General features: G+C 34.7%; 1 protein-coding gene across 1 annotated transcript; it reads right to left on the bottom strand.

The window, feature by feature from the left end:
- Positions 1-8,252: 8,252 nt before the first annotated feature.
- Positions 8,253-9,182, bottom strand: LOC142440423 (olfactory receptor 6F1). Its single transcript, XM_075542870.1, has one exon. The coding sequence runs from the start codon at positions 9,180-9,182 to the stop codon at positions 8,253-8,255; it is 930 nt and encodes a 309-aa protein (XP_075398985.1).
- Between the last annotated feature and the right edge of the window lie 7,610 nt (positions 9,183-16,792).

The following is a 16,792-nucleotide window of genomic DNA, read 5'->3' as shown; positions in this document are numbered from 1 at the left end:
TTGTCCTTTGAGAAAACAGTGGACTGGGAGACAAGCATGGTTCTCTAGGAAACCATGACTGAAGAGTGTATGGAATCTAATTAATTTGAAGAAGTTAATGATGTGCATCCTTGACATTAATAACTCACAATTCATGTTCCTGATTTTGTGCTCTGTTGCTTTTGACCTAGTATATTATTGAGAAATTTCCACCAAGCTTCCAAATAGTGTAAAAAAAAGATCATGATATTAATCATGTTTGGGACCCACTTCTATTTTCAAAACAGCTGAAATAGTTTTCAATTTGTTATACAGTATCCTTTGGGAAAATGGTGGACTGAGAGACTGATATAATTCACTAGGGTACCATTAATATAGTTTCTACAAAATCCTTTTAAACTTGGAATAATAAGTGGTGTGAATCATTGATACAAATAAGTTACACACATGCTGCTGCTCTTACACCATATTAACTTTTCTCTATCATTGAGGCATTTCCTCCCACTTCTTTATAGAGTGAAAACAACATGTGGTGTCCATTATCATTATTTACTAAGTGACTGCAGCCCATGGGATTTCCTTTGTGTATTCTAAAGCCAACATCAAGTTGAATTTTTGAATAAATAAAAAATCTGATATAACAGATATATTGTTCTAATGATTTTTGTTTATTGTTTCTGAGTGGTTCTATTCCTTTTGAAGGTGGAGAAGCTGTATTTATGCTTTAAAATATTTATCACAAAAGAAGATGTATGTATATTAACAGCCAGAAATTAATTCATTGGGATTTTCTATAGAGTATATCTTTCATATGTGACCAAAGACTTGTCTACAGGAATTGTGATGGAAGTATGCTCGCAGTAGTATAAATTTAATACAACAATTCCAGTAGTAAGACAATGTGATTCTAAAATATTTTCTATTCCAGGAATACAAATTATCCAGCAAGTAAACTACAAAATGTGCAGTTATAAATGAAATAAAGGAAATATCCAATAATAACAAATTTAAGTTAAATATAAAATAATATGTAAGTTATACAAAGTATATATATTATGCATACTTTATTTTAGTGAAGTAAATTAAAATTACAATAGAAATATAGAAATCTAAAATGAATCGTCTTGAGAATAGCAGGGCATTCGAACATTCAAAATAGGTTTTTCTTAAGATCTGATTATTAGTTCTCATTCACATATTAGTTCTCATTCACACATTTTTGTCTTATATCACATTCTAAAAATTGTCACAAAATAAATATATTAATTAGATACATTATATTGATAGTCAATAGTTCATTTGGCTTTTTACTTATGGGACACTATATTAAAAATAAACACAATCTAATTCAATTTCAAAACTCTGATTTATACATTTCACAATATATTCCTGCAACTACAAAATAAGTGTTTGACTCATGAGACATTTGGAAATGAATTAATTTACATTACTTTATTATCCAAATACCCAAAGATATATTTTGGTATAAAAGTTGACAACAAAGACCCAGAACTCAGTTTCCAAATCCACTATCCTTTACAATATTATATACTAAGAGAATTTACATGAATTATTTTTTGTTCTCCAATCCTTTCAATCTCATTAAATTCCAAATATTTTATTTCTTATAATCCAAATAATCTTTGGCAGAAAATAAGAATTGCATTGTATATGTGTGTGGGTTTGTGTTAAAATGACAAACCAACTTAAAAATAGGAAAATATGCATACAAAAACTAAAAACAGTGTTACAAGGGAGACAATTTTGAAATTCCAAAGTTGAATTTATGACTACAAAAATGCTTTATCAACAGAAACATAAAATTATGCAATTACCCTCAATAAAATAATTAAAGAAAATAATTGTCATTCTAATAATATAAATGAATAGTATTTCACAGACTCCAATACCTATTTACATTAAAAAGAAAAAAATATTGGGAAAGTATACAATAATAAAAGCACTGGGGACGCACACATATCCATGAGGGTGTGTCACAACATTGCTATTAGGTTTCCAATGCCTACAGCCTGGGATTTCCTAAGCAACATTTGTTTAAGCATGTATCCACAAGCAACAGATACCTTTAGGCAAGCTCTCTCAATAAGAACCCTAATTTGTCTTGAACTTCTTAGGATGACTAAAAAATAAGAATATATATATATATATATATATATATATATATATATATATATATATATATATATATGTATACACACACACATATGGAGTCCTTGTGGTATAGCCATGAAGAGTTAGACTTCAGTCTGCATGATTGGCAGTTCAAAATCACCAACAGCTCAGAAAAAGACTGAGCTTTTGAACAGTTTTAAACAGTTACAGTCTTGAAAATCACAGGGTGTCTCTATGAGTCAACACTCTTAAAAGCAGTGAGTTTATGTATATGTACATGTACATTTATAAAAGTATATTTATGTGCATACATATATGTTTGTATGTATACATATATATCTAGTAGATATATTGATTTATTTTTAGGATCTGCTGACCCAATTCAATTCAGGGCAGAGAGGTCAACTCAGGGGTTGTAATGATTTTGTTTTGTTCTCAAAGGGGAATATTTATAGATTTTTTCCTAAGGTAAAATGAACAACCACGGAGTCTTATATACTTCATAAGCCACACCAAAAGGACTCCTTATGGAATCCCTCCTAAGTGAATTGGGCGATACTTAAGGCAAAAAGTACAAAGTGTGAGAAGAAGCAGAGGACTTCTATACCAACAATATAAAACTTTGTTGGGCTACTATGTACTTATTATTTCAATGCCCTTCTTTCTTAAGATATGCATTAATCAGATAGGCCTCAATGTAGTTAGTTTATTGTGCCAACCTGGCCAATAAACACATGTGGGTTTAATTGAAGGGCAGAGGGATAAATGGCTCAGTGAGCCATGCCTTTCGAGTTCTCAGGTCTCTTGCTTTGTGATGGTTGGACCAGGGTCCAGCTGCATTAGCCAGTTCCCTGCTTTAGCTTGCAAGGCTCACTTTCTGCAAGATATTGCTGAGGAGAAGCCACATGGACCTACCCTAATGTAGCCCTAGATGCTGGAGCAGCTGTTTGAGGCCCCTGTCAATGCTGAGATCGACTTTCCTCCTGCAGTTGGTGTCATTGTGTGTGTTCTGTGAGTTGGAGGGGGACTTTGTGGATTGGTGTTGGGCATGTGGATTAATGGGTTAATGTTGAACTTGTGGGCTTGGGCAGTACTGGGTTGAGATGTTTTCTTGATATGCACTTAACTTTTATATAAAACTCTTTCTTATACATTCGTTTCTTTGGATTAGTTTCTCTAAAGTACCAAGACTAACACAGGCCTCTTTCTGCTACTATCATTAAAAATTTTCCCTTCTCAAAAACCCCACTGTTTTTGTAAATTGTGTCCAGGCACATAGAGGTTTAATGTGTACAAGTCAATAATTCATGTATCATCATTCATAGCCGTTCTATACTTGCATAATCTCATTTTTCAACTGTATTTTAAATTCTTTACCATCGGCTAAATTATTGACAGTATCAATATAATGACATTATTCCCCAGGCGAGGATTGATAATGTTCTGTATCACAAAATGACTATGAGTTCTCACTAAGGTGAACCAGAGGCATACATAAACCATAGATATATGAATGGATATTGGGCTCACATTTAATTCTCTATCTCCAAAATAATAATGATAATTCTTAGGGCCTGGTTCTTCTTTATGTGTGCCCTCATGAAGAGATCACTGAAGATATGGCTGCTACAGCAAAGTGTGCTGGAGAAACCAGATGATGGTGACTATCAGAAAGAATAATAGCTGGGGTCTAAACAAAGCGCACACCTGCCTGTGTGACATAGGATTATAAATAATATAATCCAAATGCAAATGAGAGAATGGTATCAAAACTTAAATTCTACAAACTCCAGCTTGGAAGAAGGCTCTGAAGGCAGTGGAAGCCCCAAATCCCTTTGCATGATCTACATATTGATTGAATCTAGGACGATTTTCCTCTGACCACAGTTGAGAGATGTGAATAAACTCTATCAGACAGAGTATTGTGGAGAAAATTATAGTGGATATAGACAGGTTAAAATGTAACAACAGATTTGATCCTCCTTTGAGACATGTAAATGTTTTATCAGTTTAAAAAATAGTGAATGAGAAACACACGTGGGTGAAACCTCTAGTGAATCTTCTCTGAACACGGACCAGGGATGTGAATAACCTTGGTACTGTACAGAAGGTATGAGAGAGTGGATTATGACAGATGGAGCTAGGTTAAAATATAATACCTTGCATTTGATTGTCCTTCTGATCCATTTTTAAATTGTTCTAGTCCTTAATTCTGTTTTATTTTCAATGTGGAAATTTCTCCATTTTTGTTGTTATTGCTAGCTTTTCTGACTCAGTTTTTTAAAGTTTTCAGAATGTAAAATCCAGAATGGGTACATATATAGACATTAACTGGAGTTCCTTGCAGGCATGGTAGCGGAGATTGAGGGGGGAATAGGGAGCTAAAAACAAGAAATATGAGAAAATAGGAAATGTTCTAAAAGTGATTGTGGTAATGATGGTATAACTCTTCTTGATATAATTTAACTATTGAGTTATATAATATTTGATTCATGTCCCAATAAAACTTTTATTAAAAGTAAATAAGAAAAAGAAGTTTTATAAAAATGTAAAACTGCTTTGATTAGAAAAAGTCCAATAAATCTATCCATCTATTTATCTATCTATATGTTAATATGTTTAATGTATAGTTATTTCTATCAAGACAATGAACCTACTCGTTTTTTTAAATAATTTTATTGGAGGTTCTTACATCTCTTATTGCAATCCATACATTCCTCCAATGTGTCAAGTACATTTTCACATATGCCACCATCATCATTTTCAAAGCATTATCTTCCCACTTGCGCCCCTGATATCAGCTCCCCATTTCTTCCCCGCCCTCCCTCAACAATCATTGATAAGTTATAGATTATTTTTTCCATATCTTACATCATCCTCCATCACCCCTCACTCACTTTTCTGTCATTCATCCCCCTCGGAGGAGGTTATAGGTTGATCCTTGTGATCAACACCCCCTTTCTCCCCCCACCCTCCCTAATCCTTATGGTATCTCTACTTTCCTTGTTGACCCTGAGGGGTTTATGTATCCTGGATTCCCCATTTTGCAGGCTCTTTTCTGTAGCAATGTACATGCTCTGGTCTAACCCACCTTGTAAGGTAGAATTGAGGTCATGATAGTGAAGTGAAGGAAGCACCTAACAGCTAAAGGAAAGTAGTGTGTTTTTATCAGTGCTATACTGCACCCTGACTGTCTCATCTCTTCTCTGTGACCCCTCTGTGAGGAGATGTCCAATTGTCTACAGATGGGCATTGGTTCTCCACTCCATGACCTCCCTCATTGACATTGGGTATGGTTTTATTCTGGGTCTTAGATGCCTGATACCTGATCCCATCGATACCTCGTGATCACACAAGCTGATGTGCTTTCATGTGGACTTTGTTGCTTCTCAGTTAGATGGCTGCTTGCTTATCTTCAGGCCTTTAAGGCTCCAGATGCTATATCTTTTGATAGCTGGGCACTATCAGCTTTTTTCATCACATTTGCTCATACACCCAACTTGTCTTCAGTGATCCTGTTGGGAAGGTGAACATTACAGAATGCCGGATTGTTAGAACAAAGTGTTCTTGTATTAAGGGAGTACTTGAGTTGAGGCCCAATGTCCTTCTGTAACCTTAATTCTTAACATAGAGATATGAGCACGTACTCATTTTTCTGATGGTAACAAAAGTTGATTTGTAAGAATTTTGGGGGGAAACCTTATCTCATTCATGTTATTGTCCTGATTTTGCCCCTTCAGATTCTTCTGGTTCACAAAACCCAAAGAACATTGCAAAGTGAAATAATTCAAATGCATGAAGTTTCCTATAACTACCACTTTGATGTAGTTTAATGAATGAGTGCAGAAATATTTTCAAAAGGATTGCTAGGATAAAACACCGTTTTCAGAAATATAGGACTATTCTTGTTTCAAAATAACTCATGCGATTTTCAAAATTATTTTTATTTTATCTTTCATATATGGAAAATAGACAATCATTGATAGAATTAAATTTTGAACCAACATTTTTACTGAGTGTTTTATAACTTCATATGAATTTAACATGTGTTCCCAAAATGATCAATTTATAGTGCACTATCAATAGTGTTTTATTAATTATCCCCATATTTTCTATCTCTTACCCCTAAACAACACAACCAAGCTCTCTATGAAATGCCTTGAATTCACTTTGAGAACTTTGTTTTATTTGAAATAATTAGGCTATTATGTTTACTCAATTATTTATTAAGAAATTATATCTTCACAACTAATGAAAATGTCTCATTTTAAATATTGATAACATATCTTGTTTTCAAAATGTCAAGCATCTTCTTACTATGACACAGTGATCTTCTGATTGTCTTGTGACTGTTTAGCAAAAATGTCAAGCAATCAAAAATAATTAAGATTCTGATGCCTTTGTACATAAGCACTTTAAGAAACTCAACTAATCAATTAAAATTATCTATTGAATCTGTATAACTATATTAATTATGTAGACGGGTTTGTTTTATTTTTTTGAGTGCACATGCTATAAAATAAACACACTGTAATCTTGTCCTGCTTGTATGTGGTTTTGCATTGGGTTGATATCACAGGGACAGCAGTTCAAATCCAATAGCCAATCGTCTAGAGAAAGATGTGGCTTTCTATAACTGTAGAGTTACAGAGACAGTTTCAGAAACCCTCAGGGGCAGTTCCATGCTGTTCTACTATCTATCCAAGCGTGGAAATCAACTCAATGACAGTGAGCTCAGGTTTGTTGCAAAATATTATTTTTTCCCTCTGAAGCCATTGAATACCTTTTCCTGGATAACTCGTTTGTATTCCCCATTAGAAACTCACTAGGGTTTTGGTTTCCATGAGTTACAAAGCTACTTCCTGACCCCCTGTGGTAGTTACATATCTGTTGTCAATTTGAGACTTATGAGTGAAGGGTTGAAGTTTAGCTAGCTCGCTGGAGTCGGGGCACACAGACACCCCATGAATCATTACAGAGGATGAGTCTGATGGAGTTTCGCTGGTGCAGCCAGAGTCCAGGAAGGTGGAGGAGCGACATGGAGATCCTTGCCAGTACTGAGATGCTTCTTTTGTCACTGGATTCACACTTTCAACCCACTGGCCTGTGAGCTTCCTTTAGCATTATTGCATGGCTGTGTGAGTCTAAAAATTAATTTATGGACTATGATTAGACATATGGGCTAATATTGGATTTATGGAATTGATCTGGACTGGATTGAGGTGTTTTCTTCATATTCAATTGCTCTTGTATATAAAACTTTTTCTTATACAAATATGAATATCTCTGGATTTGTTTCTCCAGACAATCCAGACTAACACACCTATGAAGATGGAGACAATGTACTGTTATGTAAAGAACTTCTATTAATATATCCAAACTCTATCACTGTCCTGACTATATACTCTGTACTTTTCATCTCCAAATTTTAAAATTACTTAGACAACTATCTTTGTTAAAAAATGTGAAAAATTATCCTGTAGTTTCTAATTTCATATGTATTATTCTATTAAATTTTATCAAAAAATATTCTAATGAAACATGTACACACTTGAATTTCAGTGTATAAAATGAAACTATTATTTCAAACTTTTTTCTTTAAAACTTTTATAATCCTCATACCTGTATATCATGACATTATTCTCAAAATGGTGAAAGTTGTGATTTTTAAATAAAAGAATTTAAAAGGGGACAATGATTTAGAAGTCACTTAATAAAATGCAATTTTCATTGCATATGTATTTAAAATTTTATAAAAAGTACTCAAGAGCAATTTGAATTCAATATAAATTGTTGCTTAAAAAATTTTTGCTTATATCCACAACTCCCATGGAATAAAACTAACTGGAATGTATTTCATTTCCCTGTGCATAAGATTACTTAAGAGTCATAACCATCTCAGTAATACCTAACAATAACAGCCGAGAAACTATATTCCATTTTTCATATCATTTAGCCATTATTGATCCTTTAAGTTATAATCCACTGTATAAACACAATCCATATCCATATAAAAATTTCTATGTCTTCTCATATGCTTACTTACTGAGACCGGCTCTCTCTCTCTCTATGTGTGTGTGTATATATATATGTGTACATACACACACACATATACACATACATACCAAGTACCTTCTTTATTAATGCAATTTCTTCCATTTTTTAACCAATGTTTCCCTTACTTCCTTGTTACGGAGTGTATAGATGAAAGGGTTAAGAACTGGAGTGACCACAGTGTTCAGTACATGCACAGCCTTAGTAAGATCCAAAGCGTCCTTGATGGAGGTTCGTACATGGAGGAAAATGGTAGATCCATACCAGATGAGCACCACTGTTAGATGAGAGGAGCATGTGGAGAATGCTTTGCTACGGCCCGTGGCTGAAGGGATTCTAAGGATGGTTCTAATGATGAAGATGTAGGAGATCAGGGTGATGAGACAGGAACTTAGAATGACCACAAAAGCAATCACAAAGGCCACAAGCTCCACTGCTTGAGTACTGGTACAGGCAAGGGCAATCCAGGGGGCAATGTCACAGAAGAAGTGATTGATGGCACGTGGGCCACAGAAAGAAAGGCCACTGATGAGGGCTGTGGGCACTGTAATGGCCAGAAAGCCACAGATCCAAGAGCCCAGAGCCAACTGTGCTGACAGCAGGCTGCTCATGATAGCACCATAGTGTAGAGGATAGCAGATGGCAAGATAACGGTCATAAGCCATGGCTGCCAAGAGGAAGTATTCTGTACAGCCTAGTGAGAAAACGAGGTACATTTGCAAAAGGCAGCCAGTGAATGATATGGTCTGGCTTCTTCCCAGGAGGATGGCCAGAGCTTTGGGGACTGCAGCTGTGGTATACCAAATCTCTAGGAAAGAGAGGTTACTCAGAAAGAAATACATAGGGGTGTGGAGCTGGTGGGAGGTACCAACCAACATCAAGATCGCAACGTTACCACCAACTGTGAGGATGTACATCACCAGAAAAAGCAGGAAGAGAGAGAACTGAAGGGTCTGGGGTCCTGGAAAGCCCAAGAGGAGAAATTCCTGGGGGACAGTTCCATTGTCTGTTCTCATGGTAGTACTGTAATAAATTAGGAAACAGAGGCCCAAGACATAAAGGCTTTGAAAAAATAGACACAGTCATTAAAAAGTAAAAAAAAAATTGCATTCATGAAAGAGTGTCAATTCAATGTTCAGACATGCATTAACATCCATGAGTGCCTCTTCTGTACTGAGAGCAGTGCATGAATAATATTAGTTAATCCCATGTAGCAGTGAGTAATTTATTATGATAATTTGATGTAGCATTCATTTTTTATGATAAGCAATTATGAGACTATGCAATTAATGTACTAATAGTTTAATTGATTTGGGAAAAGATTATAAATTATTCATTCAAGAATCAATGGAGAGGATGTCAAGGATCCTGTAAAGAAAAGAATATGTGGAAACTGGGGTAAGCAACTGTAAATACTCTTGGACATGATTGAACTATGTATTAACTCCAAATTAAAAATAAATTTGAAAAATAAAATCAGAGCTCTCTGCTTTCATCAAATATTCTAGTCACCATGCATCTCTTTCAGCCATAGATTACATCTAAACCCACAAGCACTAAACTCTTTTCTCCTGGACTAAGTGTTGTAAATTGCATCTCTATATGGTCTTTGAATAAAAGCATGTAATCTTGACTGTTCAAAAATATGGCTCCCAAAAGATGTTCAAGTCACCTGAATATTTCATAGTAGTAGAATGCCATTTGTGATTCTGATTTTAAATGTTTGTTCTAATGTGTGCATAAGTTTTCTTCAAAAATAATAATGGATATGAAAAATGTGTTGCATAGAAGACATACAATAGTATATTACTATTCACAAATAAAAATGAAGTACTACTACATGGAAAGATTAAAAAAAAAAACAAATTTTATTGAGTGAATTGGGTAAGTATTATGTTGTCATAGCTACATGAAATATATAAAGCAGGTAAGTCCATTAGTGGGGACATATTGTTTAAGGGCTACTGCATTTGGATTCACGATAAAAGCATTTGACAATGGACACTTGGGACGGTTTCTCAATATGATTTCACTCAGTGATGTCACTGAATTGTAGGATGAAATTTATTGAAATACATACTTCATTATAGAAGTGACGTAAAATATTTTATATAGTCTTTGGAAATAAACTGTAAGGATTATGTTTTTTAAGTTTTAAATGATTTTTGTCTTCACAATGTGACTATGGATCTTGAGTTTTTCATATTGAAATTTATTGATGATGTTCACATCTTACTGATTTGAAATGTCATTACAGGAATACATTGCTTATATGGAAAAATGCTTCTATATTAAACAATGTACCTAACATAAACTGTTTCCTATAACTAAGACACATGATGCTTACTTCCATGTTGGTAACTTCCCTTTCAGCTTTCCTTTAATTTCTTTTTCATTGCCAGGATATAGTGCTCTTAAAAATGCAGCAAACATTCTGTCCTTCATAGATATCAATTTTTATTACTTATATGCAGCATTAGAGTGCATGCTTAGACTACAAGTTTGTCTCTAATGGGATTGAGTCTGTACATTGGCCTTGCCCCACTTATAGAGAAAATATTTTTAAGGTCATATATAGCCTACCTTTTCTAGCACCAATCAGCAAAATCTGTTGTTATCAAAATGCAGATTCCCAGTCAATTATCTGGGACGGAGACTGTTCATTTCACAGAGTTTCCAAAGATATCACTGATCAAGTAGGACAGTAATGAATTAGCATTCTTCTAGTTTTTAAACCATCAATCTCAAGAAGTAAGATATAGCATTTCTTTTCTAATGTATTTGATTAAACAGTTGCTGTCAAGTATATTTGGACTTATAATGACCCTAGTACTGTTCCACAGGGTTTTCAAGGGTGCAAATCTTGACTGAGGCAGACTCCCACATTTTCTTAATTGATTGGTGGGAGAATTTAAACCTCTCCTTTTGGTTAGCCATTAAAATTTATTCAATATGCATCCAAGTCTTCCTTATTTGGTTCTAGATTAATAAGTAATTATACAGAGCCATCAGTTTCTGCTCTTAAAATTTAAACAATTATGTTTGACAATGGTAAGTTAGAGAATCAATATTTACTTCCATATTATGGAAAGGTAATTTTAAATTTTAATGCATGACTAGATTTGTTGGAAACCACAAACTCATATTTCATTAAAGTATGTGATAATAAAAAAATCACATTTTAATACCTATGTAAATTGTTCTTTATTTGAGCATTTTCAGTAATAATTCTAAGACAACATATATAGGACTATTTTCATATGATTTAAGAATTAAGGAAGATCAGAAAGAGAAATACCATAATATATTGTTTTAAAACAAATGTCCTTTAGATTTTATATTAGTTAATATCTTATTCTATTTTATACAGAACATTATCCAGTTTTTAATATTAACCAAAGAAGCAGAATCAGAAGCAGAAGCAGAATTTTGACTATGTATATACTTGAGTATAAGCCGACCTGAATATCAGCCAAGGCACCTAATTTTACCACAGAAACTGCATTAAAGATGTGCTGAAAAGCTTGGCTTATACACGAGAATATACAGTATTTACATTAGGATTTTATAGAGAGAACATATAAAATAACATACAATTTTCATACAAATGTGCAATATTTTATAAAAAGTTATTCCATTTAATCGCATCTAAATTTTAGCATATTTGAAGTATGGATTATCTATTGCTATAAATACATCACTTAAAATATTTATTATTTTGTACTAATTGATCAATAATTGATTATTGTGTCAGATACATAATAATGCCTAATCACTCACCCAGTTGCAAAGTTTTCTATCATAAATTGAAATGGCATAGTCTCTTCAATTTCATCTTTTCTCACTTTTCTTCTTCCATGATTTTCTTCTTTTTAGAAGAATTAATTTTGAGCCCATTATTTTTTTTTACTTAAAAAATTATTATTAACAGTCATTACAATTCAGTTATCTCAATCTTCCACACTCTTCAAATCTGGCTCTAATATATAAATGGAATATACATATATTCCATTTATCTAGTCACTTTCATCATGCCCAGGACTGATTCTATCCCAGCTACTCTCCCAGTGTCTTTCATATTCTTTGTCTCACACTTTCTTATAATGATCTCCCTTTTGACAACAATTTGCTATCCAATAATGATTTATTTGTGGATAAATCTTCAGGGATCAGATGAAGTATCACATCTCTCTTGGGCACTTAGGATTAGGGCAAGGAGGCATGACCTTATTGATAAATTTGTGTTTGATTCTTCGGAATAGGTGGTTCAAAAACTTACCAAGAATTTTGATTTAGATAATTATTTGCTTTAATTATAATATATCTGCAACAGGAAAAGATAATTTCTTTTGAATATTGTATGTGGTTAAATAAATATTTATATTTCAAACAGAAATTCATTCCCATCAAGTCAATACCCACTCATAGTGACCTTATAGGACATAGTAAGGCTTCTGTGGGCTTCCAAGACTGGATCTATTTACAGAGGTAGAAAACTTCATCTTTTTTCTGTGGAGCCACAGGTGGTTTTGAACAGCTGAACCTGTGGTTAGAAGCTCAAAGCATAACCACTACACCCCAGGTTCCTTAACATATTTAAAATATATAAACAAACATGTAATAAATATTTATATATTTAAGTATATTATAGATAAATGTTTTTATATTTTTCAACTTAATTATTGTTTCTTGGTGAAAGCTCTCATGAATGCAAGTATTTAATCAGATGAAAAATTTGTTAAAAACTCCTTTCTACATATCAAGTGATCCAATTAAGTAAGAAGTCTAAATAAAAACATAATTACTTAATGTAATTGCTTAGATTTTTTGTCAACTTGCATGGACCAGAATTTTCAGTTGTATGACAAATAAGTCATAGCATAATCCGATGATGCACTTTAATGCAGTGTAAATACCACCATAATGTCTACAGCAGTCAATCATTTATAAGAAGATTAGGGTGGAATGGAATACCCTTACTCACATCACAGTCCTGATGCAATCCATTTTAAGGAAATATTTTTTGGAATGTGGCCTGCTTGTAAAGGAAGTGGAAGCTCTGCAAGTGTACTCTTGCTTTTTGTTAGTCTGAATCTGGTATCTGACTTGTTCGCTGACCTCTAGCTGTTTCACTTGAAGTACGTTCCTGTTGTATTGCCTGCTGATCCTGGTATCTGTCAGTAGCCTGCCTTCCTTGGGTTCAATTGCGGTTTCAACCAGAATCCTGCAAACCTTGCAATCATTACTCCTTGAAACTGCATAACTCAAGAGAATCTTCCAGCTTGACATATGGCCTACAGGCTGGAAACTTGCCTGTCTCTACTACTGTGTGACCCATTTATATGATATAAACATCTCCATACGTATGTGTTTGTATGCATACAAATATAGTATATACACACATATATAGTATATATATATGTGTGTACATGTGTGAGTTTCATGGGTTTGCTTCATTAGAGAAACTGAAAATTTAATATTAGATCAGGTTAAGATATTTTTAATTTGGCCCTCTATAATATAAAATACCAAGCAAATAAAATATCAGTTGTAAATATAATAAGAAATAATTTAAATCAAAGACCTTGGTTATGTTATGCTGGTTGTGCTGGAACATATGAAAGGAAGCATATAAATATATGCTGCAGATCATATATAGAATATTCCTTTAACTCTAATAACTTTTTCATTGTAGTAACTTATAAGCTTACAAATTGTTGCAGCACGACAAATTTTCATGTTCAAGTTACACTTCATTATCAAAAATGTGTATTAAGTATTCATTTGATAAGCATTGAGGTCTAAACCAACACACATAGTAATATAAGGTGTAGTAAAGAAATAAATTATTTTCTAGTACTCCCTTGTTTATTTTTTGTTTATTTTATATTGTTTTATTAGGGGCTCATAACACTCTTATCACAATCCATAAATACATCAATTGTGTAAAGCACATTTGTACATTCATTGCCCTCATCATCCTCAAAACATCTGCTCTCCACCCAAGCCCCTGGCATCGGCTCCTCATTTTGCCCCTCCCTCCCAACCTGGCCCTCCCTCATGAACCCTTGATAATTCACAAATTATTATTTGTTATATCTTGCACTGTCCGACATCCCTTTACCCATTTTTCTGTTGTCCGTCCTCCAGGGAGGAAGTTATATGTAGATCCATGTAATTGGTTCCCCCTTTCTAACCCAACGTCCCTCAAACTTCCCAGTATCACCACTCACACCACTGGTCCTGAAGGGATCATCCGCCCTGGATTCTGTGTGCTTCCAGTTCCTATCTGTACCAATGTACTTCCACTGGTCTAGTCAGACTTATAATGTAGAATTGAGATCATGATACTGATTGGGGAGGAAGCATTTAGGAAGGAAAGTTGTATGTTTTATCATTGCTACATTACACCCTGACTGGCTTGTCCTCTCCCCGAGACCCTTCTGTAAGGGGATGTACAGTGGCCTACAAATGGGCTTTGAGTCTCCACTCCACACTCCACCCTTCATTCACAACGGTATGATTTTTTGTTCTGATGATGTCTAATACCTGATCCCTTCGTCACCTCGTGATCTCACAGGCTGATGTGCTTCTTCCAGGTGGGCTTTGTTGTTTCTGAGCTAGATGGCTACTTGTTTGTCTTCAAGCCTTTAAGACCCCAGACATTATATCTTTTGATAGCCAGGCACCATCAGCCTTCTTCACCACATTTGCTTATGCACCCATTTGTTTTCAGCAGTTGTGTCAGGAAAGTGAGCATCATAGAATGCCAATTTAATAGAACAAAGTATTCTTGCAATTAGGGTGTATTTGAGTGGAGGCCCAATGTTCATCTGCTATCTTAATACTAAACCTATAAATATATGCTCATAGATTTCCCCATCCTTATATATAAATATATTTACATATGTGTGTGCCTTTATTTAGATCTCTATAAATGCCCTTTGCCTCCTAGTTCTTTCCTCTACTTCCCTTGACTTTCCTCTTGTCCCACTTTCATGCTCATTCTTCATTTGGGTTTCAGTAATTTCTCTTGATTACATTACCCTTGATCATGCCCTACCAGGCCACCTACACCCTCCTCACAACCGATTTGGATCACTTGTTTTTCCCTTATCCCTGTGTTTGTTAACATCACTACCTTTCCTTCCACCTCCCCCTCTCCTGTGTCTCCCCAAAACTGTCAGTCCCATTGTTTTCTCCTCAGATTGTTCATCCAGCTTATCTTATTTAGACAAGCCTGAGGAGATAATAACATGCACCAAAAAAGACAGAGCAAACCCAAGCAACAGCATACACCAAAACAGCAACAAATCAATGACAAAAAAAAAAAAAAACAGCAAAAAGAAAAGCTTGTGGTTAGATCAAGGAGAGTTTGTTGCCCTTTAGGGGTGCTTTCCAGTCCAGTCTGTTGGAGCACCAAGCCCTGGTCCTGAAGTCTACCTTTGGCATTCCCTGGGGACCTCGCTGCTCCATTTCCTTGCTGTTCTGTTGCACCCACTTAGTGTTTTGCCTAGGTGTGGCGGGATCAGATCAGGCACAATTCCTGTGTTGTCCTCTGTAGGGCTATGGTCAGTGAGGGACATAGTGTCTCATAGTGGGGCCAGACATGTGGATTGGCTTTTCTTTTCTTTTCTGTGGATTGGCTTCTCTGAGCGAGAGCATGGTCCTCAAGGGTTCAGGACCAGAATGTGCTCCACTCTCTCCTCCTCCCCTTTCATCTGCTCCTGTGTGCTCTGATCAGTTATGCCCTTCTCCCAGAGCCACAGGTTCAGTGCAGTCCTCTGAAATAAATTCTTCTGGGGGATGGACAGGTGTCCACATAATAGTTGGGATTGGGGCTGGCCTCTCAGACCTCTCCACTGGTTCCCACTCCACGCCGGCATGTTGCATCCATATCTTGGAGCACTGGTTTGAAGTCTGGTCCCTCTTTCCCTGTGGAGATATAAACAATACTCTCCCCTCAGGTGGGCTAGTGCCCCTTGCCCCTGCTACGCATTTCTTTTTAATTATTTATTTATTTCCCTTTCCCCACCTCTTTTTTAGTTTGCTAACATATGTATCCCTGCATCTAGTCTGGTTCCACTCCCTTGTTTTTATATATCACATATTTCATTTGTTTTTAAATGTATCTGATTATTCATTTTTAGTATTATAACTAATGTGTAGTAAAGGTAGATTTTTGTTAAAACAGAGCATATGATGGAAATTAGTGATCAAACTGGAGATTACATGTTTTTAGCATTGACAGGGTTAGAAAAATTATAAAAGAGGTAGAGAGCATTTAAAGAAAATTATATCAGAAAAATGAGACAATAGATTATAATATTTACTTATTTTGTCTTAGTTAAAGGTTCACATTAAAGAGGCATGGAATGATAAAGTAACAGTTCTTGACATTAAAAGACTAAAGGTATAATATTCAAGTTAAAATTTAATTAATTACATTTAATCAATAATTAATAAGTTAATAAGTTACATTTATGAATTTGACTAAGATGTGAACAACAAGGTAGACTGTGCTTGTTTCTAAAATGTTTCAGCATGTGTCTTTCTGTTCATAATTTCTAGTTTTATAGCATTGGTCTGAGAAAATGTGTTTAAGGTTTCAATATTTTGAATTTAA

Source organism: Tenrec ecaudatus, chromosome 2, assembly GCF_050624435.1.
Source record: "Tenrec ecaudatus isolate mTenEca1 chromosome 2, mTenEca1.hap1, whole genome shotgun sequence".
In the NCBI taxonomy this organism is placed as follows: Eukaryota; Metazoa; Chordata; class Mammalia; order Afrosoricida; family Tenrecidae; genus Tenrec; species Tenrec ecaudatus.
Note: the sequence above shows the minus strand (reverse complement) of the source record. Positions and strands in the feature narration are given on the sequence as shown.

Coding starts and splice junctions, on each gene's coding strand:
- LOC142440423 (XM_075542870.1), bottom strand. CDS start 9,182: ATGAGAACAGACAATGGAACTGTCCCCCAGGAATTTCTCCTCTTGGGC.